This window comes from Anser anser (assembly GCF_964211835.1).
Source record: "Anser anser genome assembly, chromosome: 3".
Taxonomy (NCBI): Eukaryota; Metazoa; Chordata; class Aves; order Anseriformes; family Anatidae; genus Anser; species Anser anser.
This window is the reverse complement of record NC_139722.1, coordinates 80247340-80274228: the sequence shown is the minus strand read 5'-3', so window position 1 is coordinate 80274228 and position 26889 is coordinate 80247340. Positions and strand designations below refer to the sequence as shown.

Below are 26889 nucleotides of genomic sequence, written 5' to 3'. Positions count from 1 at the left end.
CAACAACAAAAAAACCACTGTCCTGTCACACAAATTAGATCATTTTGTTTGATGATCTGTTTACTTACTACAGTTCCACATTTCAATTGATGCACTAGCTGATTCACCATCATGGTTTGCTATCAGTGCCTGTAATTAGGAAGAAAAAAACAAGGTTGTTTTCAAAAGCAGCAAAGTATCTAGCTGTACGTGCAGGAAAAAGAGGTGTTTTTTTCTTTCCTCCCTCCAAAAGCAGTAGCAATTCATTGGCAGATGCTCTTTTCACTCTGGGGAAAGAGTGCTTGAACTAAAACAAATGAAAACTAACAGATATACACCTAAACTACATACCTTGATTTACTTTGACTATATACCTAAAACTTCGTAATGCCAGTACAAAAGGAGTTTTGCACATCACCAGTAAGGCTAAATTAGGCCGGCACCTGTAATTTAAATCATCCAACAAAGCACCTCTACAATTAAAAACCCCATAACTTAGTCCCTCAGCAAAGACAAGGCCACAGAAGCAGAGGAGACTCCAAGAAAGTAAAGAAACTCAGTTCCTCAGTTGCTTGACTCAGGGCAGAGTATCTGGGCTGAGGACATCTCCCAGAACACGCGGTAAATCACAGAACAACCATCAATGGGAGCCAGCAGGGCTTGGAGCACAGCCTGTGCACCACACACCACCTACCAAGAAGCCACTTCACATTTGCTTTAGCTGTTTGATTTCACATACTCCTGTATAGACACTTGCACACAGCGGTTGAAACAAGGATTTACCCCCAACAAGTGCGTTAATGCACCAATATTGGTTCAGGTGTGGCAGATTTGGGCCACAGGTACATGAACAACTCAGAGTCAGTGCTGTAAGGCTTTACATGAAGCACTGCCTGAAGGTGTGAGGTTATGCCTAGAGGGAATGAACTGATGAAATATCAAGAAAGGACAAAACACAAGGCTGGAAAAGGGCCCTTTCAGCATATTCTTTAATGACTTACAGGTCCATTAACACAAGCCAAGGAACTCCTTCAGATCTGGAGCTCCCTGCTTAGTCTACACCTTCTTGATGCAGAGGTTATCTTGCTAGGGTTTCATACATCACTCCACCAAGAATCAGGCAGTGCTTCCCAAAGAAGCCAACAAATGTTTGTGGAACACAAATATCCTACACAAATACGTGGATCTGCAAGTGTCAGGGACAGAACTTGCATCTTTCCTCGCTTCTTGTGATGTGCAACTGTCCGATCACCAGCTGCTGCTGCATGCTACCTGATGCCTGGTCCTGTACCTCTGGGACTCTGCTGCTCATTTTTCTTCCCCTGCCCAAGGTATAGCCAACACCATGGGAGTCAAATGAGACACAAAAGTGATTTCTGTTCTTTATGAGAGTCTCTTGAGGAGGTAAGTAATAAAATCTGGCTAAAACAGGGCTTAGAGAGCTTTATGTTTTTGTATTGTATTTTTAATTGATATTTAAAAGGTCACATTTATCCGTAATGCCTGACAAACAAAATAATTGCAGCAATTATATCAAAACTAACCTTCTGGCAATGCTGTGTCACTAGCAGAAATTTACACTTGTTTTTTAGAAATTCATACCAAGAAATGTTTTTATTTATGTTTTTTCCTTCCTGCAGATCCAGATTGGTCCCTCGCAGAGGGCCAGGAAGTGGTGTAATTCATTAATTCTTTTGACATCACAGCAACACAACAGTATTTACATGCTGGTTACATAGGTATGTGCCTATCAGAAAGAACGTTGCTTATAGGCATAGTAAAAATAAATTTACACATAGGTTCTTTAATAAAAAAGGTGCCGTGCCCACATTTCTAACATTCACATATGCACACAATCCATGTGAGATGCTGAGCTTAACTGACAAGGTATTTTACAAGTGCAAGCACAGGAAGTTTTCTTTGGCATAGAGGTGTATTTGGCCGTACTGATTTGAATACAGTAACCACCAAGTTCTGCGATTACAACTACAGATATATGTCATAAAAAACAAATCCTTTATTCTCTGCTGCACTGGAAGTCAATTACGAAAGCGGCGGCTCCAATTACTGAGTCACAGCCTTCAAACTCGATGGAAAAATTCTACCGTAGGACAAAAGAAGAGCGTTAGTCAGAAAGGCTAGGAAAGTTGCAGCTCTGAGAAAATTGTCACCGCTGGGATCTGAAAATAAGGGTGGGCTTTCCCAATGGAAACTCTCAGGACATTTGCCATCACAAGCCAGCACCTGCAGATCTTTGGAGCTCTGTGACCAAACACAGCCAGCAGAAGGTCCAAGTGTCCCTACAGCCCCACGAAGGTGTGGCTGCTTTGTTGCTATAGGCATTCAGAAAACACTCGTACCTGTTTCTGAGGGGACATAACTGAGCCAGTGTGGTAAGATCACCTTTTACAAATGCACACCTTCCTTCCATCCACTGCTTATTTTGTTTGACTAAGTCTCTGCCCTGCTCCTTGCCTCAGCAGCTTCTAGGAAATACATTCGGATGCAATGGGTGGGCAGACAGGAATTCACTACTTACTGTCAATTATCCCCAAATATTTGTGTTTAGTTGCATCAAAAGATGCAAGTTCTCAGCTATCACTTTTCAGACCAAATTTATATGCTGACATAGAATCCTATGGTATAACTTAAGAAAGCAGTAGGAAAGGGAAGAAGGGAATACAGGCTGTCCTCAAGGAAGAGCTTTGCAAGCTCTGAGAAGGACTAAGAGAAAAACATCATATGCAAAATATCACCATTCCTGTCTGACATTTCTGGAGAGTTTTACAGGCAAACAGGAAATAAAACTTGTACCCACAACATATTTTTCAAATGGAAGTTCCCAGTTACCGCAGCATTTATCTGGGACCCACCTGTATCCCTCAAAAGACTGTTTGTGCCAGCTCCTTGACATTATCAACTTGTGTTATTTGCTGCCTCCCGAAATGTCAGCTGCCTAACCTTTCTCCAAGCTGTTCTTACACAGTCTGCTTTTCCAAAACTCATTAAGTATAGCAAAGACCTACAGTCCTGTGTAAATCTTGCAATCAAGCCAAGCTGCAAAGGGAATACTAAGATCTTCGAACCCTCTCAAACTTGCAGCAGGGAATCAGAAGTGCACAAAAAGTCTGTCCTCACTGCTGAGCTGTTAGAAAATATATACAACTTTTATTTTTTGTTGTTGTTGATTTTTCAAGAATGACAGTGACTACAGCTAGCTATCTTTTACAGTATAACTAATAAATGCAGTTCAAAAGCTACCTTTCCGGTTAGTTGTGCATCAACTAATAGACAAGTTACCAGAGTATTAAGACTTCAAGAAATTTGTGTCGTGTTCCTTTACACATCCTTATCATTGCGTCCAATAGATTTAAACATGAAAGGATGAGGATTCAAGGACTTAAGCTCAGTACCTGTATTCCTCTCTTGTCCATCACCAACAGAGCTGGACCACTACTTAATTTTGGCTCTCAGTGGATATGGGTCTCAGATTGTGCATCCAGGTGGGGTGGCCACTTGCACATGGGGAGTCAGCGTGGAAGTTTGGAAACAACCCTTCCTCTGAGCCTCTCTAGAGAGGCTGACCATCTTTTGCATCTTCAGTTTTCACATCCTCTGAGAACACCAGTGTGATCACAAGATAATTGGGGGAGAGGAAATGCTTTTAAAACCCCAGCTGAGAACTTCAGAGGCTGTGCTTGTGCTAAAACTGCCGATAACCACAGGGTAGGTGGCTCTGTCGGTGCTCAGCAGAAGAAGGTGGCAGCTGGGTGGCTGTTTGATGGATATCAGATGCCTAATGAGGCAGTTAAACATCCGAGGCAATTAAGCATCTCAGCCTAAGTTTAGTGTAACCCAGCTGATTTTGCCAGTTGGAAGTCCACATTATCAGCCATCCCAGGTGATCAAAGAGGACAGTAACCTCCAGCAGTAGAGGAGAGGCAGAGACATGCGCAGTGAGCAGCATTTGGAGCAAGGCATGGCTGTGGGGGGCTCCAGAGAAGGACCGCTCTCCACAGCCTCAGCTCAGGCCTGCTAGCTACCTCAGACTGATGTGACTAGAGAAGGATTGCCTGAGCATTTTCACCAGCAGAGCTGGACTGTGAAGTACTCTCCACAACAACTCAAACATTTTTATTTTGCAGATATCTCCAGGCCAAATCATAGCAGCTCGTTTCAATCCACAGCCCTGCAGAAGAGGTAGCATCCATATCGAGCTGCGAGCCCCTGCACCTGCAGCAGAGAAGCTGGACCAAGGCTTCCCCTCTTGGTCCCTGCTTTCTCTATAGCTTCACAGAACTTCTCAGCAGCTGACAGGATCGATGACCAAGTTATTTCTTAGTACAGCTGTCCCCACATAACATGTCTAGGTTTGACTGAGTAGATCCCCAAGGAGTTTGCTCTGTAATGAGTGCTTATTCCCCATGAAAGAGGAGGCTTAAATCTGTTCCTCCCAATTCGTAATTGTCTAAGTGTCAAAGTAATTATGCACGTCATTAGAACAATTCAGTATTAAGATTTCATAGATGCTATGGCTACAGTTCAGCCCTTCCCAGTAAATTGGGATAAATGAAAAAAGTCAGTTCAAGAAATTATGGAAAAATATTTTTTTAAAAAAAAATCACCTTTTCTTTCCCAAAGTCACCTGTGGGGGATTTAAAAAAAAAAATCAACCTTAAAACCAATTATACACAAATCTCATCCTCCACCTTGACTCCAAGGGAACATTTAGTTTAAGACACCATTTTTAGCTTTTTGAACTTCATAGGCTGTACTTCCCATTTTTCTAGTATTTACCCAACAGTAAAGCCATGAGTTCAGTAATCTCAAGGTCACTTCGTAGTGTTCAGATCCATAGAAGGAAAGACTTTATCCTAAACAGATTCAGACAAGACAAAATAATGAAAAAAAAGTGATCTTGAATAACTTTTAAGCCTGTAGTATTTGGTGATGTTATCCAAGCTGGATACCCAAAGCCTCAGCCCTGAAGCTTACGCTCTGTACAGAACATAAAGGTAAAGGGCACCTTTCAGGGTGAAATGCAAGAAGGCATTTCAGAGCGCCTTCCAGCTGCTGGGATGGTGGCCCTTGGGAGGAATCTAGCATTCCTGCAAGCTGGAATCATTCAAAGACCTTCAAAGAAATGAAACTCTTAACTAGAGAAATAAGCAAGTGCAAAAGTGCTTGCAGAAGGATGGGGCACGATATCCAACAGATCCCTTCAGAGAGCCTAAACAAAGTCATTAAAAAAGAAGTAGGCTTACATCCCTAAATACTGCAGGAAGCTCAAAACACTGTAGCAAAGCAAGCTTGCTGACCTCAGGTGGCATCTCCGGAGCTGGAGGGGTGCAGGAAGGCTGAAAGCTGGGGAGCCCTGGCCTGTCCCAGGACACGAAGAAGAGATGAGAGCCAGGCTTGCCACCACTCCCCTTGCTGAGATGCTCACAGCTGTGCAAGCCATCGCTCCCTTGTGCTCCGTTTCCAGGACTGGGACCTTCACTAAAACCAAGCAAATGCTGCAAGGACTGTCTGATCACACAGCTGCAGCCAATAAGCAGATTATTTCTATTTCTTTTTAGTTTAATTTTTAGAACTTCTTACTTATTTTTATGGTACAAAGTCTCTGCCAAGGTGGAGAAAGCAAACATCTCATATTTCCCGAGGCTGATCAGCAGAGCACACATGGTTGGTTAAGAATTATTATGCCAGCCAGAAGTGTGGCAAACACACACTTTTTGTATTATAGGTGAAGTGGGAATTCAACAAATCAGTTTATGAGAAAACATCTGCAGAAACCTGATAACAGAAACTATTAATGAGTCCATGCAGGTAGGAGATAGAGATGATGCAGCTTTATTACCAGGTGTCTTCATAAATTTAAAAAAATAACCAGAATTACTATCCCAGATTCATGGGGCTGTATTTCATGAAATATTTTAATACAGGAAAAAAACAAACAAAAAACACAACATACCCAACACTTCAGTACGATTTACACTGAGAGCTAGATCTCATTCAGACTTAAATTCAGCAACAACAGTTGAGGTAACATCAGCCACCTCATGAACCACAGGAACAAAAAGATTTCTTATCTGCTAGTAGAACTTCTGTGGCATCATTAGAGGTAACCAGAGTACGGATCATGACAGAAAACACGGTCATTTGAATATACTTATTTCTATTTTGAAATATAGTTTCCATGAGCACAACTGCACCTTAACCATAACTATTTCTGGAAAAAAAAAAAAAAACATCGTTGGAGAAGAGGAAGGCTGTCTTATAACATAGGGTGGCTCCTACTCAAAACGTGCACAGCTCCATAACAAAGGCCATATGGAAAGACAGGCTTTAAATGCACCACTTCTCTAAGCTCTGCTGGTTACGGGCAAGAAGCCTTCTCCCTACCACAACCTGCGACAATTGCTTTTTGTCCTTTTTCTCTGCACCCTCAAGAAGAGCCTTACTGCATCTCCTCTTTGGGCAATGGAAGGTGGTGATCTCTTCTCCCTTTTGCTGGTATAGAGAAATTGGAATAAAAATGCTGCCAGTTGTACTGTGTTAGGCAAGAGAATTTAAACTAGGCAAACTTTGCAAGAGCCCCAAAATTCCAGAGACCTTGTAGGCAAAGCACTCAAAATGTGCCAGTCACTGCGTTCATCTGCCCCCAGCAACAGCTTCTAGCACTCACATGCTTATGGGTGCAGTGAGGATCAGCCAGTTCTCCAAGCCTTGAAGCTATAAGGCTTATATATAAAACCAGCAAGCCGATGGCTGGCAGAGCAACAGCTCTGAACCCGCACTGGAAAAGGCAGTCTTGAACATGATGCATTGAATTCAGGACCCGCTTAACAGAGCCTATCTACGATACAACGGGTATGCGTGCTAGGCACCTATTCCTATGGTCACCTCAATTTCTTTCTTCTTCTTGAATCAGATTTGTTCAAGAGGACTTCTACCAACAGAGGACAAGCACTGTCCATAAAAGTTCCTAATTTCACTACCAACAGGCCCATCTGAAGAGCAGATGTAGTTATACCACTTTTGAACAGAAAACTTGCTCAGAGCTAAGAAAATGGCAGTGATTCAACTGTACGGGTCTTTTTTTTTTTTTTTTACAGGGCTGAAACAGATTTCCATCACTTGTCTAATTAGCCATACCCTGAAGTTTGTGCAAAACACAGATATTTAAGAAGCAGTTTCTATGACTACCATCATTCTGCTCATTATCTCTGAAGGATTAGCCAGAGGATTCTCTTTAGCAGAAGCTAGGAAAGGAAAGTCATGATGGCACACTACGTGATATGATAGGTACTAGAAGTACAATGAATCTTTTTAAAGAAGATTATTATCATTATTTTTTAAGAGCACTGCTTTCAAGACCCCTTGTGTGTTGGCCAAATACGTTTGTGCTGTTGATTCACGACCTGTCACTTACAAATTGTCAAGAACTTTCCAGCAAGCAAAACAGGAGCAGACTCTAGAGCTGCAGCCAAAATTGGTTCGGTACATTGCACTCCTTCACCTCCTCCAGTCCTATGCTCCAGCCAGGGCATGGAGAGAAAACATCAGCAAACTGAAGACTGAATATCTAAGGATCTACTTACAAAGAGCTTTAATTTTAGTAAGTTTTGGGAAGTGGCTGGAGGGGAAAGATTTCCTTTAAGAATTAAAAGACCATGAAACGATGAATTTCTCTCTCCCAGTTTTGCTTTTATGCCTGCATCTGTGACAAGCGGGAGTTGGTTCCAAGGCGCCAAGAGGATCATACTCTGTCGAGCTGACTGAAAAATTAGCTTCCTTCTCCCTGAGGAAACCCTGGGACTTCAAAGTCTGGTTCCATTCCACAGACAGACTGAAAAATAAAATATCTTGGAAACTTTCACAAAAACAGGTTACACTTTCTCCAATGTTATTGAAAAGACTCCTTTAGCAATTTATTGTTTTGGTATGGAATTTTAGAAATCACAACATATTCCAAACATCTAGGGATATTCAACAAGTTTACATTACAAGCTTCCTCATGGAGTTTTTTCTTGAGTCCTAGTTTTGTGGCCAAGGCACCAGACTGACCTTGTAAGTATGGGCGAGCACTGGGCTGAAGCAAGATTCAACCCCCAGCAAGTCGTCATTCTCTGCACAGCTGAGCTGGCACAGACTGGGAGAAGCTCCTCTGTCTTCTGTCTTAGGCTAGGCAAGGCAAGAATCATGGCAGATGGGTAAGTACCAAGAGAGTCACTTTGGGACAGGACTGCACGCTTACCAACCCAGGTACAATTATACCTTTCTTGTCATTGCTCGCAGAAAGCTCAAAGTCACAAGAACCTTAGTTTATCAGCATTGTACAACTGCTGCTAGAAAGCCCATAGGCTTTTAAACAGCTCCTGAAGTCTGAAAGTGAATCTAAAAGCATTGTAAAGTCCTGGCAAGAATATTGGGGTTCCTTTTCATTTCTAACAGTAGAAATTCACAGGAGACTAACTCCTGCTAAACTAGCTGCAGCCATTCTATAGCTGACTTAAAATGAACAAAAAAGCCACAAATCCCAGAATATTAGTTAAGTTTTTAAACACAGTTGTATATTTTGGAGAGTTTAGAAGTCCTGCAGGAACTTTATAATAGCTTGAAACATTCAGTTATACCTTCCATAACTGGGCATTAAGCTCAGCTTTTTACCAGCTACTTTAGTATAGTCAGTGTGCTCTGCAGCGCTACAACAGCATTTATAGCTCTTCAGAATATAACCCCATTTACACTCGAGTCTTAATACTCTCAGCTGTCTGGGAAAGAGTATTTCCACTTGCTCTGTGTATGTCAAGGCAGAAGTGACTTTTTGTGGACAGCCTTTTTCTTCTAGGTTGTTACACATGGAGAACAATCCCTTCTTATGCCAGGGAGCCCCAGCGCACCAAACACCAACAGAAAGATTCTGTCTGTAGCACAAAGGCACCCAGTTTCCCAGAGTAGCAAAAGAATATCCAAAATAAGACCCGATCTCAAATCTTCAGTAACCTAGATGAGTTACTTACTTGTCCCAGATTTAACCCCAGATTTAACACATGCAGCCTTGCAGCCACAGGCAGGAGAGCAGCAAAACAGTGGCTGTAGCTGTGAGACCCGTAACCCATGGAAAAACAACCAATCCCCCACACTCCTAGCTTAAACTTCAGTCCTGCACCTCTTTGCTTTGGTGCAGATAATTGTCTTCACACCAACTTCCCAACAATATTTCCTGTTATCTGCCCTGTTTCCAAAATGTACCTTTAAGAAGCTTAGATCACTGCTGGCCTCACAGCGTAAGCGATAAAAGGTATGGCCATGTCTCAAATGAGTTTAAGACAAGTGATGGATGGCAGATGAACGCTGAGGCAGGCAACCAGTACCTTTGTCGTGTATCACCATTAAATAGAGTTGGAGAGGCATCGTGTTCCTTTGGTGGCAGGCTGCATCTCTAACGGGATAAACTTCAGTGTGCTAATTGGCACAGATTACAAATTGGCTGCTGGTGTGTGCCCAGAGGTCCTGGGCAATAGGCTGAATGAAGCAAATTTCTGTGTAATTGCCCAAAGAGATTTGGACTGAAATCCTTAATCATGGTTTTAATGAGGGAACAAGAATTCTGATTTTATCAGTTGCTCTGTTAGCTTTTGCCCACAAGTATTGCAGATGGCTCTCGCTTTGATTTCTGATCTGCAATGCACAGGCCGTGCTCATGTCTAAATGGGCCTTGTCATTCGGGGAGAAAAGGTGAAGAAGTGGAATCAGAAAGGGAGAAGGAAGAAACTCAGCAATGCTTTTGCTGCGTTTCAGAAAATTCTGTCTGGTAGGAGCGGCCGGATGGAAACCACAGAGTAGCCAGGGGCAAAGCAACCTGCTGGCTGAGCAGATGGATGACTGCGGCCAAGGCCTGCAGAGCCAAGCCAAGTCACCTCAGCACCTTGCCCCTGCTCACTGCACCTGCACGCCCAGCGGACGGATGGATACTCCAGCTATCACTTTGTTTCTTCACGATGCTGTAAGAAAGGGACATTTTGGAAATAGAGACCAGAGTGTCTATTTGCCTTTCTTATTACTTTCCTTTTTACAGAGCCATGCTTTAGAGAAACAGAAGCACATAACCTGGCCAAGGTCATAAGGCTCTCCCAAAGCCCTAGTTTTAAGACTCTTCTTCATGTTCTAGCAACATAATATGGTTCAGATCACATTAGACAAACAAGACTCGCGATCCATACGCACACCAGAAAATAGCTACCTAATTCTCCATCTTTCTTTCTTCCCCCTGAAAAACTCACATTTGGGGAAAAGATTTAAACCCAGTTGGGTTTGTATTCTCCTTCCATAATGTTTAGCTGCCTTATCTGAAGAAGCCTGTTCTTCTGAGTTGCTAAGACACTTCATTATATTCCCTCAAATCTCCAGCACTTTGAAGAACACCACTGTAGTGCTGGCCAACACCTGAAGCTGCACATCTCTTCTCCCCACAGAGAGCTACACAACAGCCTATATATGTCTTCCATTAACAATGTTATCACAATTAGAAACTATTCTGAAATAATTGTTTTTAAGGCACTTTACAGCAGGCAGACCTTAGATAGGAAGGTAGCTTGTTTCCTAATGCTTAGAACCAACTGCAACTCTTATAAAAACAACCTCCCCCCCCCACACACATTCAGAATGGCCATTTTTCCCATAAACGGAGAATCTCTTTCCAAGACAGTCTCAAGAGATAAATGAATCTTTACTGCCTATCACAATACTCCAAGTCATAATAGTTCAGATGACGACAAAACTAGCCCTTTTAACCACCATTTTTACCTTATTTTCTATGTATTGTAAAAGAAAATTGACGTTTTCTGTGCTTTGGAAAGAGAAAACAGATTGCAACAAACAGGGGCCTCGTTGGCTAAGACATTACTGAAAGTTGATGGATTAGTCCTAACATTGATTAGCTCAGTACAAATAAATACAACTATTATATTTTCTTTAATGTCATGAATGTCTCCTGGCATCTCTGGGATTGTGACAGAATAGACTTCATCCTCTTTAGTACAAGGTTATAGGTAAGAACAGATATCATGCTGTTTTAAACAGCATTCACTGATAAGGGTAAATGAATCAGAAAGGAAAAGACAAAGGAACATATTTTCTAATGAATTTCTTCTTAGTTAAGCACCCCAGGATTATTAAAGACAAGTAAAAGAGTTCAGCAAACATCCCTTTGCATTTCAGACATCAACTACTTTCCCTGTTAAGTGCAATAATTATTTGCATTCACATTTGTATTTGAAAGAAGCAAAACCCACCATACAATATTTTTTCTCAAATGCCTTCCTAGAAGTAACCACAAGTCATTTTGAAACCCACAAGCTGAGAGAGGCTGCTAACAGCAGAGCACCTCTGCCTGTGCGAGGTTACTCACCTTAGGATAATAAAGGAGCAGGACAGGTGAATCACACAAACACAACGCAGCCAGAAACAACAGAGAAGGAATGTACAAATCTTGTTCAGAATTAGTGAAATATTTCCAACATGCTGCTGCCCACAGTGAGCCCAGCCATGTGCTTCCCCTCTGCTGCTGGTGGGCCCCAAGGGAATGATGGCTCTGAGAAGAAACCACCATTTTTACTAGGGATTTGTCCCCTGGCTTGGGTCAGCTACATGGGAGGAGAGAATAGTGGAAGGGCTAAACTCAAGACTGCAAGTGCACTTATTAGGGCTCTCAACTAGGTAAAGTGTTTGGGCATCTGGCTGGCATTTCTCAGAAGAAAAATAACTTTGAGCAGTCACTGAGGTGATAGGAGAAGGACCAGATGTTTTCTGATAGCTAGCAAGCCTTACTCTGATCTTAGTTCAAATGCTTCCAGATATATGCACATTTCTGTACACCCTTCCCCCCAAAAGAATACCAGTCTTCCCACAGAAAAATCCTTAAAGAGAACACATTAAAAATAAATAAATAAAGCTCCTCCTGCCCCGGAGAAACACATTGATTGTCATCTCTCCATTTCTTTGCCTGTTTTTTTTTTTTTTTTTTTAATTTACACTTCAAAGAAACAGCTAGAGAGAAAGAACAGAGTCCACAGCAGCACCAGCTTAACTAAAACAATTTTTGAATATTCATTTTCCCTCCTCTCTCCACAGGAAGATCAGTACTGCTATCGCAGTTGCGTGATGTGCATGCTGAGGCTTTGTTGAGCTCCAATTTCCAGTGAAAGAGCATCTATTGCATTTTTATGCTTGTTAGTATAATTATAATTCAATATTTGCACTGCAGTAACACCTAAGCAATCCTGCTGAGATTCATTCTGCTGTGCAGTGTACAAACACATTGACATGACGCAAAAAGGGTTGAGTGGCTGCCAGTCCCACCTCGCAGAAAGCACATATGATTTAAAGGCCGAGTCTACAACATTTTTGTCAAGACTTGTACATCTGTCACTTGCATGAGGACCTGAACTATGAAAGGTGAACAGAAACAAGAGCTTTAACATGTATTCTTCTATTGCATTCACACACAGACTCTACAATTAGGTGACTGCAGCAAGCAGTTGAACTACCAGAGTGGTTCAGCATAGAACACGTGCAGACCAATGCACCAGCCCAAAGCCCACTGAGCAGATCCAAGTGCTATCATTTTGGCTAAGCACACCATCTACCTCTGTGCTCACAAGTGAGCCAGCAATTGCTAGTGCTTCTGTTGCTTCTTTTCTTCCATCCCCTGTCCTGTCCTTCTACTCCCTCTAGAAAGTTCATCATCTTAGTGTTTAAGTTTATAGCATTTCTAATTAGGCAAAACACCAAACCAATAAGCAGTAAGTTTTTTATCATAGGAAATAGTTTATTCTTAGGAAGAGGGAAAAATAAGTTACCTTATCATTTGATGAGATGTCCAGCTCAGAAAAACAGGCCATTGTTTGATGCTTCACAGGCAAATACCATATTTTACATCCATTGCATTGGCAGAAGACCTTTCAGAACTTTGAGTGATTAAAAGAATTGTGGGCATAGTACATTCACACATATGAACACATAGCTTCAGGTGCACATATACATGAAATACATGCTTGTGTGTATACACAAACATACACACACCCCTATGGGCTTTTATACCCAGAGGGCAGAATTTGAGCTTTGAGTGCCTTAAAAAAAAGATGCAGAAAAGAAGCCACAAAAGACCTCATCAGGTGAACAGTGGAGGAGTTACCCAGCTGCTCCCATACCTTCCACTGAGATAAATGGGAGACAAACTCCCAGGGCTCAGTAAATCCTACTGGCTTTAGCAAAGCACAGAAAACCCAGAGACTCTGGATATCCATGGACCTAAGGACTAGCAGGCTGCTAGAAACAAGCGCAGCAAAGCTGGCAAACACACCTTGGCTATCAAGCTGAATGCAACGTACCCTGAGCCTGCTGAGCAAGTTACCATCAGCTGTGGCAACCCTGCCCACCACCAACAGATCTATGGGCCATTAAGCCCAAGCTTGTTTCAGTTAGGCTAATTAATTACTACTTTGCAGCACCTTCCCCTCAGCTGGACCCTGCTGTTGCTAGATTACTTCACACTGATGAGAAAGAAAAATTGTGCCCCAAAAGATAATCAGCAATCTGCTTCAAAGCATTCATATTTATACTGAGTAACAGTAAAACAACAACAAAGAATTATTTTTACAGCAGCTGAAGGTTAGTTGGGCAGCATGACACTGGGGTGCTCTCAGTGGGAAGCCCAAGAGAAGAGTAAAAGCCCCTTTCAGGGACCACAAACTTAACCCACAGCTAATGCTCGTATTTGGTAATTACTACTGCATTCAGCACGTTTCAGGCTGGTGATAAAGCCCAAGCCTTTGAGAACTCACCTTTATCAGCCTGGGCAGGCCGTACAGCAGCAGTTTTAAAAGCCATGTGCTGTTTTTAGCACAAGGTGGGTGAGACAGGTCTCCTTCAGTGCTGGGCTGATCCTGCACCAGGCCCATCCGAGCACCCAGACTGCAGTTTCCTTCTCTGCAAAATGCCAGGCTCCTGCAGACGTGGTGTGACATGGTGTAAACCTGTGAGCCCAGCTGACTGCTGTGTCTGGGGGCTGAGAGGAGGGAAGGACTTGTCCCGCCTCCTCTCACCTGACTGAGGTACTTCTGGTAACAGCTCTCACCTCTGCCTCATTGAGCCTCTTAAAATCGCCTTCCTGAAAATAAAGGGGTGTCCTTTAGTGCTCTTCTACTTCATTGTGTTGACATAATATGAAATGGCTTGTAGTTGCTTTCTTGGATGAAGAAAACACCCACAGGTGCTTCTTATGTAGGCCTCAGTTATGCGCCATGAAAGTCAGTGACATATTTGGTGCTTCTCAGTCTCCTTACTTTGAGCAGGGAAGAATATTCTTGCCTTCTGACCTCATTTTGATTAGCTTTGGGTGGCAGAAGGTATATTACAACATTAGACTGCATGATTCCTATTTTAGCAAAAATAAAGCCATCAATACATTAAACACGACGTGTGCTCCGGCTGGCCAGCCTGAGCCTTGCAGTAACAGCCACCTTGCCCCCGTGGGGCAGCCACCGGTCTCTGGCAGAGGGGGCTTGGAAAAACCTGTCTCTCTCAGCGGGTTGTTTAATGCAGCGTCTTGACAAAGCACACAGATACAGCAGTGGCTTGTTGGCCTAATCCGGCTTGTAAAGTCTTTTAGTAAAACGTGGTGATTCTGGTAGTCAGGCAAAAAGCACAGTATCTTAAATCAAGCTGTAGGTAAAGTGTTTTAGAAGACAGCCGCAAATATATTGCTGAATCACTGTAACGAGTCCAAACTTCATGATCATTTCAGTGAGATGCTTCCTGTCACGCCCACAGCCACAGAAATGGGGAGAGGTAGCACAAGGCACGACAGGCCCCTTTGATACTCCTGCCAGCCATAGAGTTTCACTTGAGCTTTTTGTTTATTTACACCCAAAGAAAATCCAATTCTGTAGTTTTCTCCCTTCCTCCAAGAGGAATAAACTGCATTTTTCCTAAAGAGATGACAATCGTCTGTCACTCGCAATGACAGTTGCCAGCCCTCATGGTCCTTAAACAAATTAATTCCATTAAGATCTAATGATTCTCTGTTGTGAAAACGTTCTGCCACTATTTAGATTGTGTGCATCTGACAGAAAATATATGCTTTCAAAGTGGCCATGGATACTATCACATGGCAGCAAGTAGGAGTACTGATTTCATCTGAACAAAGGTTCTTGTTAAAAACAAACTTATTAAAAAACACCCCAGATTTGCTTTTGTTCATTTGACAAGCAAACAGCGTTTCTCAGATTTCAGCACTTCAGCTGGTCTTTGGGTAATGACTATTCCTCCTTCATATATTTTTTGTGAGTCACATCTGCAGAGACAGCCGATCCCTCCACATCTTCTCATACTGGCTGCCAGCAGCGCTCCCAAGGTTCCCACTGAGGGCACATCATCATAGCCTGGGGCTGCTTGCTCCTGGTATGCTTCCAGTTTGCATCTCTCCAGGTCCCTGTCCCTCTGCACCAGACACCAGAGGGGACAGGACAGCCCTGTGCAGCATGGCCACCCCCTCCCCGGCTCCTGCCACAGGGCAGCCCCACCATCCAGCCAAGCACTGGCGGCAGGAGGAGGCTCGTTCATCTGTCAGCTGCCGTCTCTGCAGCCACGTAGCTTGGAAAAAATCAGAAAGAGGTGTGTTTTTTGTTGTTACCCACACTGCACCTTCTAGCCTCTGCAGCATTGTATACTTGGCTTGTATAAAGCACTTCATTTTGGAAAATGAGAGGTGGAGGTGGAATATGGAGCTGCCTCAACTTCTTCAACAGCCATGAAGAGGGAAGAAGGAAAGACTGCTTTGCTATAATCACAACAGAAAATTAAGGAAAAACTGATGATGTTACCAGACTTTAGGTTGAAAATGAATGAAAGGGAATTTATGTTCACATAGCTTATGATTCAAAGTTCTCTGTCCCAGGGTATTTTGAAGACCAAAAGCATAGCTAGGCTCCGACAAGAGACTGGCAAGTTTCTGGTGGACACAAGTCTGGCCATAGGTGATTTTAAACACAGTGGTCTACAAGTAATGCCAGGGCAAACAGAGTAATCTCCCTTTTAGCAATCGTCTTGCCCAGCCTGCTGCTCTCTGGTAACTGTGTAATTCTGTATTTTCCAATAATAGTGCTTTCTTTTAATCTGTTCTTGAGAAATGTTCTGTCTGGATTTCCCCCACCCCCCACCCCATATTTTCTCTCTCTCTTATCAGGGACAGAGACAGACAACTCTGTAACTCCCCAGCAAGCGCTCCATCAAGCCACGAACTTTGCTGCAGCTAGTTATCTTACCCCAGCACTGAATTCTTTTCAGAAACTCTCCACTTTTTTTTTTTCTTTTAATTGCAAATAAAAGGAAAGGGTATGCTGCTATTCATCCCCATTTCTCCAACATCTACCAGTTCTGTGCATCTCGCTCTATTCACAGAGGATCCTAACAGTATTTGTAGAGGACATGATAGCATTTCTAAACAACAGAATTACCATCTTCTCTGCTGCTCAGTATCATGCCACCAGGGCTTTAGGGCACAGAGGAGGTAAGAGATAACACCTCCTGTTTATCACAGGTCAGGGCAATGCAGCCCACTGAGCACACTAAGAGCCCAGTCCCAGCACAGTGCAGTTACTGAGAGCAAGCTGCAAGGAAGGACAGAGCCAACAGCTCGACTGACTGCTGAGATTGCTACAGAGAAGTAGAAACACTGGATCAGAGCTGTGCTGTTTCACAGCACATGAAATTGCTGTAATGTACTCGCATTACTCTGCACAGCATTTTTAAAAATTTCTTCTGAGCTCCATTTTCTAATCAAAGACTTCTTCCTTTTAACCTACCTTCCTGCTTTATACTCACTAAACAGATTTAGCCAAAGACAGCTGAAAATCTGATTTTGGGAAGTTTTCCTTTATCCTCACTTATATTACTTTTCTCAGATTCCAACCTTCTGCCTGAACTGTGAGACAGGAAAGTAGTTGGCAATTTTTGTTTTAGCAAACTGGGTTTCAAAGGAAACAGGTTCTGCTTGCATGTACTGACAGCCATCTGTCCCCTCTCAATGCCTGCAAGGCCCATTAAAACCTTCAGCTGCAGTTATTGTAAGAAAATATGTAAAACAATCTCTTTTATATGAGCAGGGAAACCTCATCAGGAGCAGTAATACATAAAAATAATTGAGCAGAAGTGACAAGCAGGAACAGGGCTGCAAATCTGAGAGCCAGGTGCAAAACACACTCAAAACCTGGTCTTCTGCCCTGAAATTTGCCTGTGTGCTGCCTCTGCTGGGGATGAGATGAAAGTGGGGCCATGGAAGTTCCCAACAGAGCCCCCCCAGGGCAGGTGCCCACAGCCCACGTGCATCCCATGAGGCTCAATGCCCCACTGTGCAGGCAGATCTGCATTTAGATGCAAGTTTAATAGAGCTAAAGAGCTGCAGGTTTCCCAATTAGCGCCCACCACCACAGCATGGGTGAGCCCAAGCTCTGCACCCACCCCTCCTGCCCTGCCACGATCCGACTGTCTAGCTACACACTCGCAGGCTGCTTTGAGCAGCTCTGCATGAAATATCTTCTCTTCTGTGCACTAAAGCTCAGCTCTTTGAAATAAATCTCACTGAACTTCTTACACAGGTGAATTTACACTCAGGCCCTAGGAAGAATAATGTACTAGTATTGGGATAAAGATGAACCATTTCTTGCATTCTGTATTGATTCTTTTATAAGGTTCAAGAAATCATTTGTTTGCTGCGTATATATCCAATACGATGCTGAGCTGATTTTAAATGAGGTGCAAAAAAGTCACACAGGATAGCAAAGGTAAGAAGAAGAGAGGTCTGTGGAAAAGCAAGCCTGTAGCAGCTCTGAAACTTTATTAGAAAAATTTCAGAGTTTAAGTAAAAAAAAAAAACACAAAAAACCCAACAAGTGGCATGTCAACATAATCATGTGAAAGTTATGCAAAAAATATTTTCCATTTAATAATTAAGGAAGGGTGCATCTTAAGTATCTCGAATTAAAACTGAGCTGTGGTGCCATGCAAAGCTATTACAAGGTGCTCCGTACAACCAGACTGCAGGGCTCTAACATTCGCAGAAAAAAGATGTCCAAGGAGAAAGACCAAAATACAGCTCTTCCTTAAAATAATGGTTTTCTTCTTCCAGCACACCTTCAATAATATTAGCACTCCAATAATAATATTTCCAAGCCCTTGAAAGAAAAAAGAATTACAGATTTTTTTTAATTAGCTTTCTAAAAAGACTTCTCTGTTACAACACAAAGCACTGTAACTTGCAAAGAAACTTTGTAGATGAGCTGTATTTCTTTTTGTCTTCATCTTACCCAGTCAGTCACAGCATTAATTCTGCCTGTTGTACTGCTCCTTTACCTGTTAGACATTTTCTTTTGGTACACATACATCACACTCATAGCTGCTTTGTACACCACCGGGGTCAACTAAACAGTGCAAGCATTATTTTACATTCGTCAGTGAACCACCTCACAAACAGAGCAAGGCTGGGCTCAGGAAAAGTTACCATCACCTGCACATTGCGAAGGTAAAGAGGCTGCCAGTGATTTCTCACCTTGCTTCCCACAGCAGTAACCACAGCCCCAAGGTGAGCCAAAGGTCGTGGGCTGGGGGCTTACAGCCGTGCCAACGTCCCCAGGCACCAAGGGGCTATGGGGGGGATGTGGTGGGCTTGCCTGGTCAGCAGCAGCAGCTGCAAGAGCACAGTGAGTGTCCTCCCTGCAGGGGAAACCGAGTTCACAGAAGGAAAGCATCCCTGCTACAAGCTCAGCCACCAGCTGGCTGACAGAGCCAACGCCAGCAGCGCAATGACACCTGCAGAAACAAGTTTCAGAAACATTCTCTTCCGAAAGAAAGCAAGCTGCTGGAAGTTCGGTAACAGAAAAGCCCTTTTCATGTTTTACTCTGTACTGGTGACTAAAGTCAGATATGACAGATTCCATAATCACGTATCAGAAAGTCCTGGTGAGACCAGATGGCTAAAGGGACAGCTTTTTCCATGAGAAGGGTTGTCAGGCTCTTGGCTCCTTCAGCGCAGAGTGAAAACACCCAGTGTGAAGCAAGAAAGAAGCATCTGCGAAAAATGAGACCAAAAAACAGAGTTACCACAGAGCAAAAAACTTCAGAAGACACCTTACAAAGCAAATTGCCAGGAATTGCGAAAGAAAAAGTGTATCTCCAACATTTAGAAAACACTGGAACAAAATTAATAATTTTGCAAGTGTTTACAACTGTGGGCAGTGAGGACGACAGTAAATACACAGCTGCTATATGGTAGGTGGCAGCGCACAGATCTATGGTGAGCTCTCTGCAAGAACTGAAATGTCCAGATTAACTCTTCCACAAGAAAAGAATTACACTCAGAGGAAAACAGTATTTGACAAAAAATAAAAAGATTAGAAAAAAACAGAAAACAGAATTAGAGTCCCCCAGTTCCTACTACAGATATGATTTGATTTTCAATTGAATAAAAAAAATAAAAATCACAGCTCAAAAGAAAAGTTTGTTATATCTGGAACAAACAGTCAATATCAGGTTTTAAAAACCACAAGTGATTAGTTAGTTCTGGATTTGATTTAGAGAATGCATACAATAAAGGGACCCCCAAATGTACACAAAATAATTTCCAGGTTTCTTTAATGGAACAGGATTGAACAGAGAAAATCCATTTTTTAGCACTCTGTTGCCCAGAAATTCATGCTACCAGGAATATTCTTTGTCATGAAATCAACAAATTGGAAAAAAAAAGTTTACGAACTGGGTGACTTTACCAACAGTAGCAGGAAGAAGTAGTAGGTCACTGAGGAAAATATTTAGGACTTGAAATGTTCAATAAATATTACTGCCTACATCTAGCAGAACATTTTTATTGACATGATTGAAGCTCAATATTTTTAAACATTTTGATGGTTCTGGCACATTCTCTAGATAAGGAGAGTTCAATATGCACTTCCAATATGACATATGGGAGCAAATACTGTTACAGACTACTCTGTGGCTTAAAATCTGTTCCTGGTATTTCGTTCCCCTACAAGAAAGCATCACAAATTCCTGAAGGAATACAGGGCAAAGTAACGGACAGTGTACTGAAAGGACAAGAATAAATCAGAATGAAAGGCTGCAGAGAGCATCCAATAGGGCTCAAAGAGCAGAACCGAAATTCGACAGAGAACTTGAAAGTCATAGAAATAGTATTACTCGGAGAAAGGCTGAAAATAAGGGACGACTAATGCAGAGGGGCATGCAGGCACAGTGAACTCTGGAGGAATGTTCCTATCAGTCTTGTCAGCCTGTGCTCATCTCCATATCCTCGCACTGAGAAAAGGAGCTGCAACATCCTCTCGAGAAGGGACTTGTCTGCTTTAAAAGGTTTAAGAAAGGAGCTTCCAACCTTGCATGCTTTTACAACAAAAGATAAACCAAGTTTTCTACAGACAGCTCAAAAGGTAACATAACGCCTGGTATACATGCTAGAATATGATGAACGTTGGGCATTAGTGACACATCCCTCCAGAATCCTTACTGAAACAGAGGGTTGCTGCTCACAGGCACAAAGACATAATTCCGTGGAGACCAGTTCTGGTAAGAATTGGTGGTGACAATACAGCATACATAGAGAAGAATTATGCCTTGAAAAAAAACTGGTTCTTTTTTTAAATGTTATGGGATGGAATGACAGAGGTGTGTAACTTGTGTGTGCAGGAATTAGCTAGTCATGGAAACAATGTAGAGCGCATTACAGGAGTGATAATAAAGATGAAATAGCTGCAGTAAGTCATTAAGTCTTGCTCTCCTGGGTGGCTGTGGAATTATATACCAAGACTATATCACCAATTCAAATTACCGTGGCTTGCTGTAATTGCTGCCTTGCTATTTAAGGGTGTGAGGAAAGTGCTGCAAGTGGCATTACACCCTGACCTGCTTGCTTCTGAGGACACATGAAGGTCACAGTGGTACACAAAACTCACAAAAAAACCCATGGGATTTACAATACTGACCAGTACTCAGTTTTCTTTGTCAACCCATGTGAAACTTCAGCATAGGAAAAAGACAGGCTAGGACTGTGATCTAACAGAAGCATTTGCATCCTCTTCCTTCTAGAAGCGAGGACATAGAGGAAGAGTCCATCTTTTTCAATATCTCCCCCAAAATGAAGCAATCTGAAAGCCTTGCAAAAGCCCTAAAGGAGTTGAAAGCAACAACAATCAGGAGAGAGAAAAATACGCCTCTGGCAGGAGCCAGGACATACGGAGTACCTGCAGTGCACAATGAGCAGTGATAAGCAGCCTGCATAGCTGAGCGACTTTTGCAACACAACAGTAACATTGGATAGTTTTCTGTTAGTAGAATGAAAAAAGATGTAAAGAAGGTCTAGAAGAGAAAATGATCTGTGCACAGTTTTCTCAAACAGACCCTTGCTAAGTTCTTCTCTCTTGTGAGCTGTATGTAAAGTCTTCTTCTTGAACCTTGCCCCCAAAGTCATGTAACAAGTTGAAGTAAACCCAAATCTCCTGTGTTTCAGGCTGGAGCTTCAGCAAGATGGCCGCTTTCTCCTTCACTAAGAAGTAGTAAGAAAACACCTTCACTTGAAGAAATGTACATGAAAGAGGCTAGTTCTGATATTTTCTGCTTTCTTTTCAGTCCATCAAATAAAAATATTTATGATTTATTGTTCCTTTTCATATTTAAAAGCCCTTTACTACCGTTAAGACTAATGCTGGTTCTCTTTAAATCAAAGGGAAACAAATTGGAAAATTGGAGATAACCAAATCTCACAGCATCTCTGCAAGCCATCCTTAATCTCTGGAGGATGCAGCTAAAGCACAGAGGAATTTGCCCAAGACTACAGCTTTGCTGTGTGTGTGATTCAGTCTGTGCCACTTACTTCTTTGCTCAAGTTTTAAAGCTTGTAACCAGTCATTGCTACAACTAGTTAACATCACTACTCAATGCTGTATAAAGCAATGGTAAAAATCTGTAAGTGTGTGAACCCTCTTCAAATCTGTAAGTGTGCTGCCTTGTCCAGTTCTGGATGATCAGGAGCACGCAGGAAATCACAGTTTTGATTATGCTAATTGGTGAATGCCCTGGGGAAGAACTAGGGAAGAAATGGAAGAATTTACAAAGCATTTGGCAGAGTCTAATCTGATGAAAAGAATCACTTCCCCACTCAAAACAATATATTCCTTCTGTTCCATGGAACACCCCTCTGACTGACCTGGTTTTATCCACTACCTGCTTGCTTATCAAAAAACACCAACCCTTCCACCACCACAAACTTTAACAAATCTTCCAGTTAACCCAAGTCTCTTATACAAGGACAGAAGTTTTAGTACGAATAGCATACGTTGGTGACATCTAGTGGGCACAAAAAGCTTAACAAAAAGATCAAGCCGTCTTCTGAATAATTCAGCATGTAAAAATAATTTTTGACCTATGCTATATCTACATTTTTTTTTTTTTGCCTTCAACCTCTTGAGTTTAATTTCTGCATTGGCATGAGATCACAAACCTGAATGCAAACCTAACATTTACGGTGGTAAGCTACTCCAGATGCCAAGCTATATTCCAGAGAGCCAGCTATTCCTTGCTTTCTCTCCCTTTTCACACCAGGACACGTTGCTGACAAGTCCTCACGACAATCTTTTAAAATTACAAGCAATCTACTATATCACAAGTGATTTTAAAATTGCAGGCTCTCCAGGAAGAAAATTAGTCTGCAACACTGTCAAAGAGCATTGATTTGTCTGCCGTGAAATTATGCTATTTGCAAGTATTCCTACCTTCTGCCTGTAGAAACAGATTCAAGTGGGCTAAGCCCCTTCAGATGAAAGATAGTAACTAAAAGCAATTAAGCTCATGATTTGAATTGGTGCTTTTCCCACAGGTTGGGTTTTTGTTAAGTATTTTGATTTAATGACATCTGAGAAATAAAGCTACATAGTTTATTTGTTATCCTAATCTTTTGTTAAGTGACAAACTGAAGTACCTCTACAGGATCCATTCTGGTGGCAAGGACGCAGGGCAATTTCTCACGGTCTTGCCTTCCCAGGTCTGGCTACTTCCAGTCTTTCTCCCCTTGCTTTCTTTTGGAGAACTGCTAGATGCTGGAATGAAAATTGGCTCAGTTAGCTTGGACTAGAGAGAATGTAGGTAAATTGTTTATATCACTTCTCAGGATTCAAGTCCCAGCTTCACTTCACATCTACACAGCATTACCAAGACTGTTGGGCTTCTAACCCGAACTATTAGGCTAGTATTCCCAGAACTCAAGCACAGGACTGAAGCTTTAAGGAAACTAGGAGACCTTTAAACAGACACAAAGGGTGCTTTAAAGGCACTTTTTGGAGCTGTAATTGTTTTATGCTTCTTCTATTCATTCTTTTTTATTCCAGAAAAAATAAGTATCTTTAATTCACTGAGATAAAGTTTTAAAGGTATTTTGAAACAAGAATTCTTACACTAGTTCATCCCCAGAAGCATTTATACAGCATGAGTTTAGGGACTGGTATTTTATGCTCTGGTGAATCTCTTCTCAAGAGGATTATTTGTATAAAGGAACTTTGGAAAAAATAAAAAAGAATTAAAACAGAAAGGCAGAAAAACTAGGGCCTCTCATCCACAGCCTCAGACCTGCTATTCAAAGCAGGGGTAGTGGCATTATACCTCCAGCATGCCAAAATAACTCAGTTCCCCCAAGTCACAGTCCAGGGAATGAAGCTGAACCCTTCACCCAGCCACATGTGACTCCTCATCACCCCCACTTCAAGGCCCCTCTGTCCCCTCCGGCCAACCCCGTCAGCAGATGATCCTTCAGCTTGTGGTCTGCATTGTTAGGGCATCATATGGGAACTAAATCCAGTGAACCTCCATTTCTTGCCTCCCCTCATTTGCTTGCAATAATATACTTCTACATTATACAATCCCAGGGGAGAGACCCTGAACTAATGCTGCAGAATTTCTCTTCTACAGTCATCCTACAGCCTACTCTCTGCTCACAAACACACTGCTTCAGCCAGCTGTGATTACAATGAAGGAGGCCTTAAGGAAGCTTAGAAAAAATTACCCCCAGCAAATCCTATCACACCATACTGCAGGAGCAGGAAGACATGCCTGCGAGCTTTAAATAGCAAAGCAAAAAAATGTTTTTAAGACAATTAGTTCTACTATGTTTATAATGCAACGCTAGCTTGCTTAATTATCCCACTTGTAAATGCAGGATAATTAATAAAGCTGCTGCATTGCTGCGTTCACATCATCATGCAGATTAACAATGCCAGGGTAAAGGAATTCTGTGTTTTCTCTAAATGCTTGTACGTAATTCTTAATAGGTAACTTTGTCAGGATCCTTACCTTACAGTTAAATGCTTAAATTGTTAATTAGGAGCATGAGGTAGAATGTTCTATACTGAAACTAATCTGCAAGATGATCCTTGCGTTTCCAATTAAAGACAACCTTTTCCCTCAGCTGATTTTGCTGTTTCTAACTTCATCACTGTGAGCAGCAGATGGATTTGGCAGCATGCACATTCCCACTGTTGCTGGAGGAATCAGGAGTCTAACTAGGTTTGCTAAGTGAATGGGTTGAAGTTCATTTTTCCTCATAATCAGTAGGAACAAGCAGGTGTCAAATATTTATATTTGAATAGGAAACAGCTCCACTCTGCTGCCGCCACTATCAGTATGGGCCAGAGGGAAGAGAAGGCAGCTTTTACCTCTTCTTGCAGCCTTGCGTACCAGGAAATCAGTATTTTAAATAGCCATCGTGAGTGAAAAAAAACTGTTAAAGGGCATGTATTTATTTTGGTATTTCAGTTCTCAACTGAGGGAAGCAGATGCATGCTAATTTTGTGGGAGCAGAGAACACGCAGTTCTTACAGGCACTTAAGTTGCTCATAAGACCTTTTGCTCTCTATCAGTGTTACTCAAAAGAATACAGCTGATCACCAGAGTAAGAACATGATTAAGACTTCTAAGACTTTGATTTTGGCCCTATAGGTGACTAAACCCTGATTTCCTCTTTAGTCTCTCAGCAAATGAATGTGATGCACAAAGTGCCACTGGGCAAACTCCATCCCTAGTAGCTGGTCTGAAGTCCATGAGTTTATAAGATAGCACTTTTCATTTACTATTTCTCATCTATTCATCACATGATGATTCAAGTTAAATCTGAGTGTAGATTACAGTAGGTCTTATAAGAACTAGCATACTTTTCAGTCAAAAGGATCACATCCAGCACACCGAAGAGGGAACAAATGAAACCTTATTAAATCTAGAAAATCTTAGGCTTCCATGACGCCTTCCAAAAGGCATTTATAGTATTGCTTAAAATCCTAAGACAAACGTACAAGACTAAGGGCACAGGGGAATGACAACAGTAGTTGTGGAAATGCAATCAGTTATACCTTGCTATATGAGGTCCCAGCTAACAGCTCTGGACAATAGCTCAGAGTAAAGAGTGGAATTTGTTTTTGTGATCAGTGGTATTTAAAGGTATGCTGGAGTCTGGCCAGGATTTGGGTGCTGGTTTTCTACCATTAAGAAAAAGAGCTTAAGTTGTAGTTTTTTAGAATCTTATTCAAAGTACATTCTCTTGCAGTAGAAGATTCCTCTTAGGAATTATTCTGTCTTGTATTAAAAAACAAACAAACAGAACTTTTGATATTTATGTATTTCATAATGTCACACACAAGTTCATAGTGTGTGATGAACACTACTTCAAAAATATCCCATTAATAAGAAAATCACCTCAGTGTAAGAAATCCAAGGTGATACATGAAGCCCAAGTAAATACAAGGTGTCATGTTAGGACACTTCTAGTTTAATAAAGGAGCTTATAGTTTTCCAGTGATGGGAAACCTTTGGGATTTTAGAGGTAAACTGAGGATGAATCGATATCATCAAAAACACAGACTTCCACAGACTTGTGGCTTCGGCAATTTTGCTTTTCTTTCTTTTTTTTTCTTCCCCCCTCCCCCCCCCCCCTTTTTTTTTTTTTTTGGAAAAAGCATTATTGAAAAGTCCCAACCAGCTCTGCATCTAAAACAACTAAAAGCAACACATCATTGAAAGAAAACAGACTGACTGTCATTCACCACTGTGATCTCACATAGATCCCTGATTGCTTGCAAATATCACACCGCTTGTATACAAACATGGCAAGCAGGTTACAGCCACAGTAACACCAAAGGCTGTACACTCGGAAGTAAAGATAAGAAAAGACAATCGGATTAGGCTTTGAAGAAAACAACTGTTGAGGTCTTCAAAGTAGTAGCTTTAAAAGGCAGAGAACCTTACTTTTGGCTTGTTTAAAGAACCGACTCGTCATCACGCAGAGCTGTTGTGTAGTTGCTCTTCCATCAACTGCTTTCCTTTGGAATGTGAAGCTGGAGGACCCTAAACCTCATGTTCTTTCAAAGTTAGTGACTTCTTGTATCTCATATTCATACCTGTATAGCATGCAGATACTGTGGCAGTGAGCGTCGGTAGTAATGAGCTGTTCCTCCCACTAGCTCTGCAATATACTACTGCACAATCTGTACTTTAGAGAGATGAGATTTACAGTATAGCCTTAGGCATTCAATTTCTGTAGCTCGGTTATAAGCCAAGGCTTTCTATACCATCAATAGAGCCTCCAGAGACCCATTCAGAGCTCTTACTTCTTCCAATTCACAGTATGTACTTATTTGTGTACAGTCAGATGCCTCAATCTGGATAATGGAGTAACTCTTCTCCTCCCTCATCCTTATGTTTCACATTAATTTACTAAATCCCATCTCCAAGGTAAAGAATGGTTCCAAGAGAGAAGTGCTACTGTGAAGAACAGCGTGGGGAACTCCTCCTGACATATAG

At 41.9% G+C, this 26889-nt stretch overlaps 1 protein-coding gene across 11 annotated transcripts in view; it reads right to left on the bottom strand.

Annotated features, from left to right (window-relative positions):
• LOC310896305 (uncharacterized protein) overlaps nt 1-26889 on the bottom strand; it is a 43179-nt gene that overhangs the window by 9823 nt on the left and 6467 nt on the right. For 2 of the 11 annotated variants that reach the window (XM_083828462.1, XM_083828464.1), the window contains exons 1-3: nt 13197-13341; nt 12846-12944; nt 69-129 (exon numbers count right to left, since the gene is read on the bottom strand). In XM_083828462.1, coding sequence (XP_083684588.1) covers nt 69-129; nt 12846-12944; nt 13197-13292 — 256 coding nt within the window. In that variant the 5' untranslated portion in view covers nt 13293-13341. The other 9 variants (XR_014581369.1, XR_014581370.1, XR_014581371.1 and 6 more) reach the window with 9 other exon arrangements.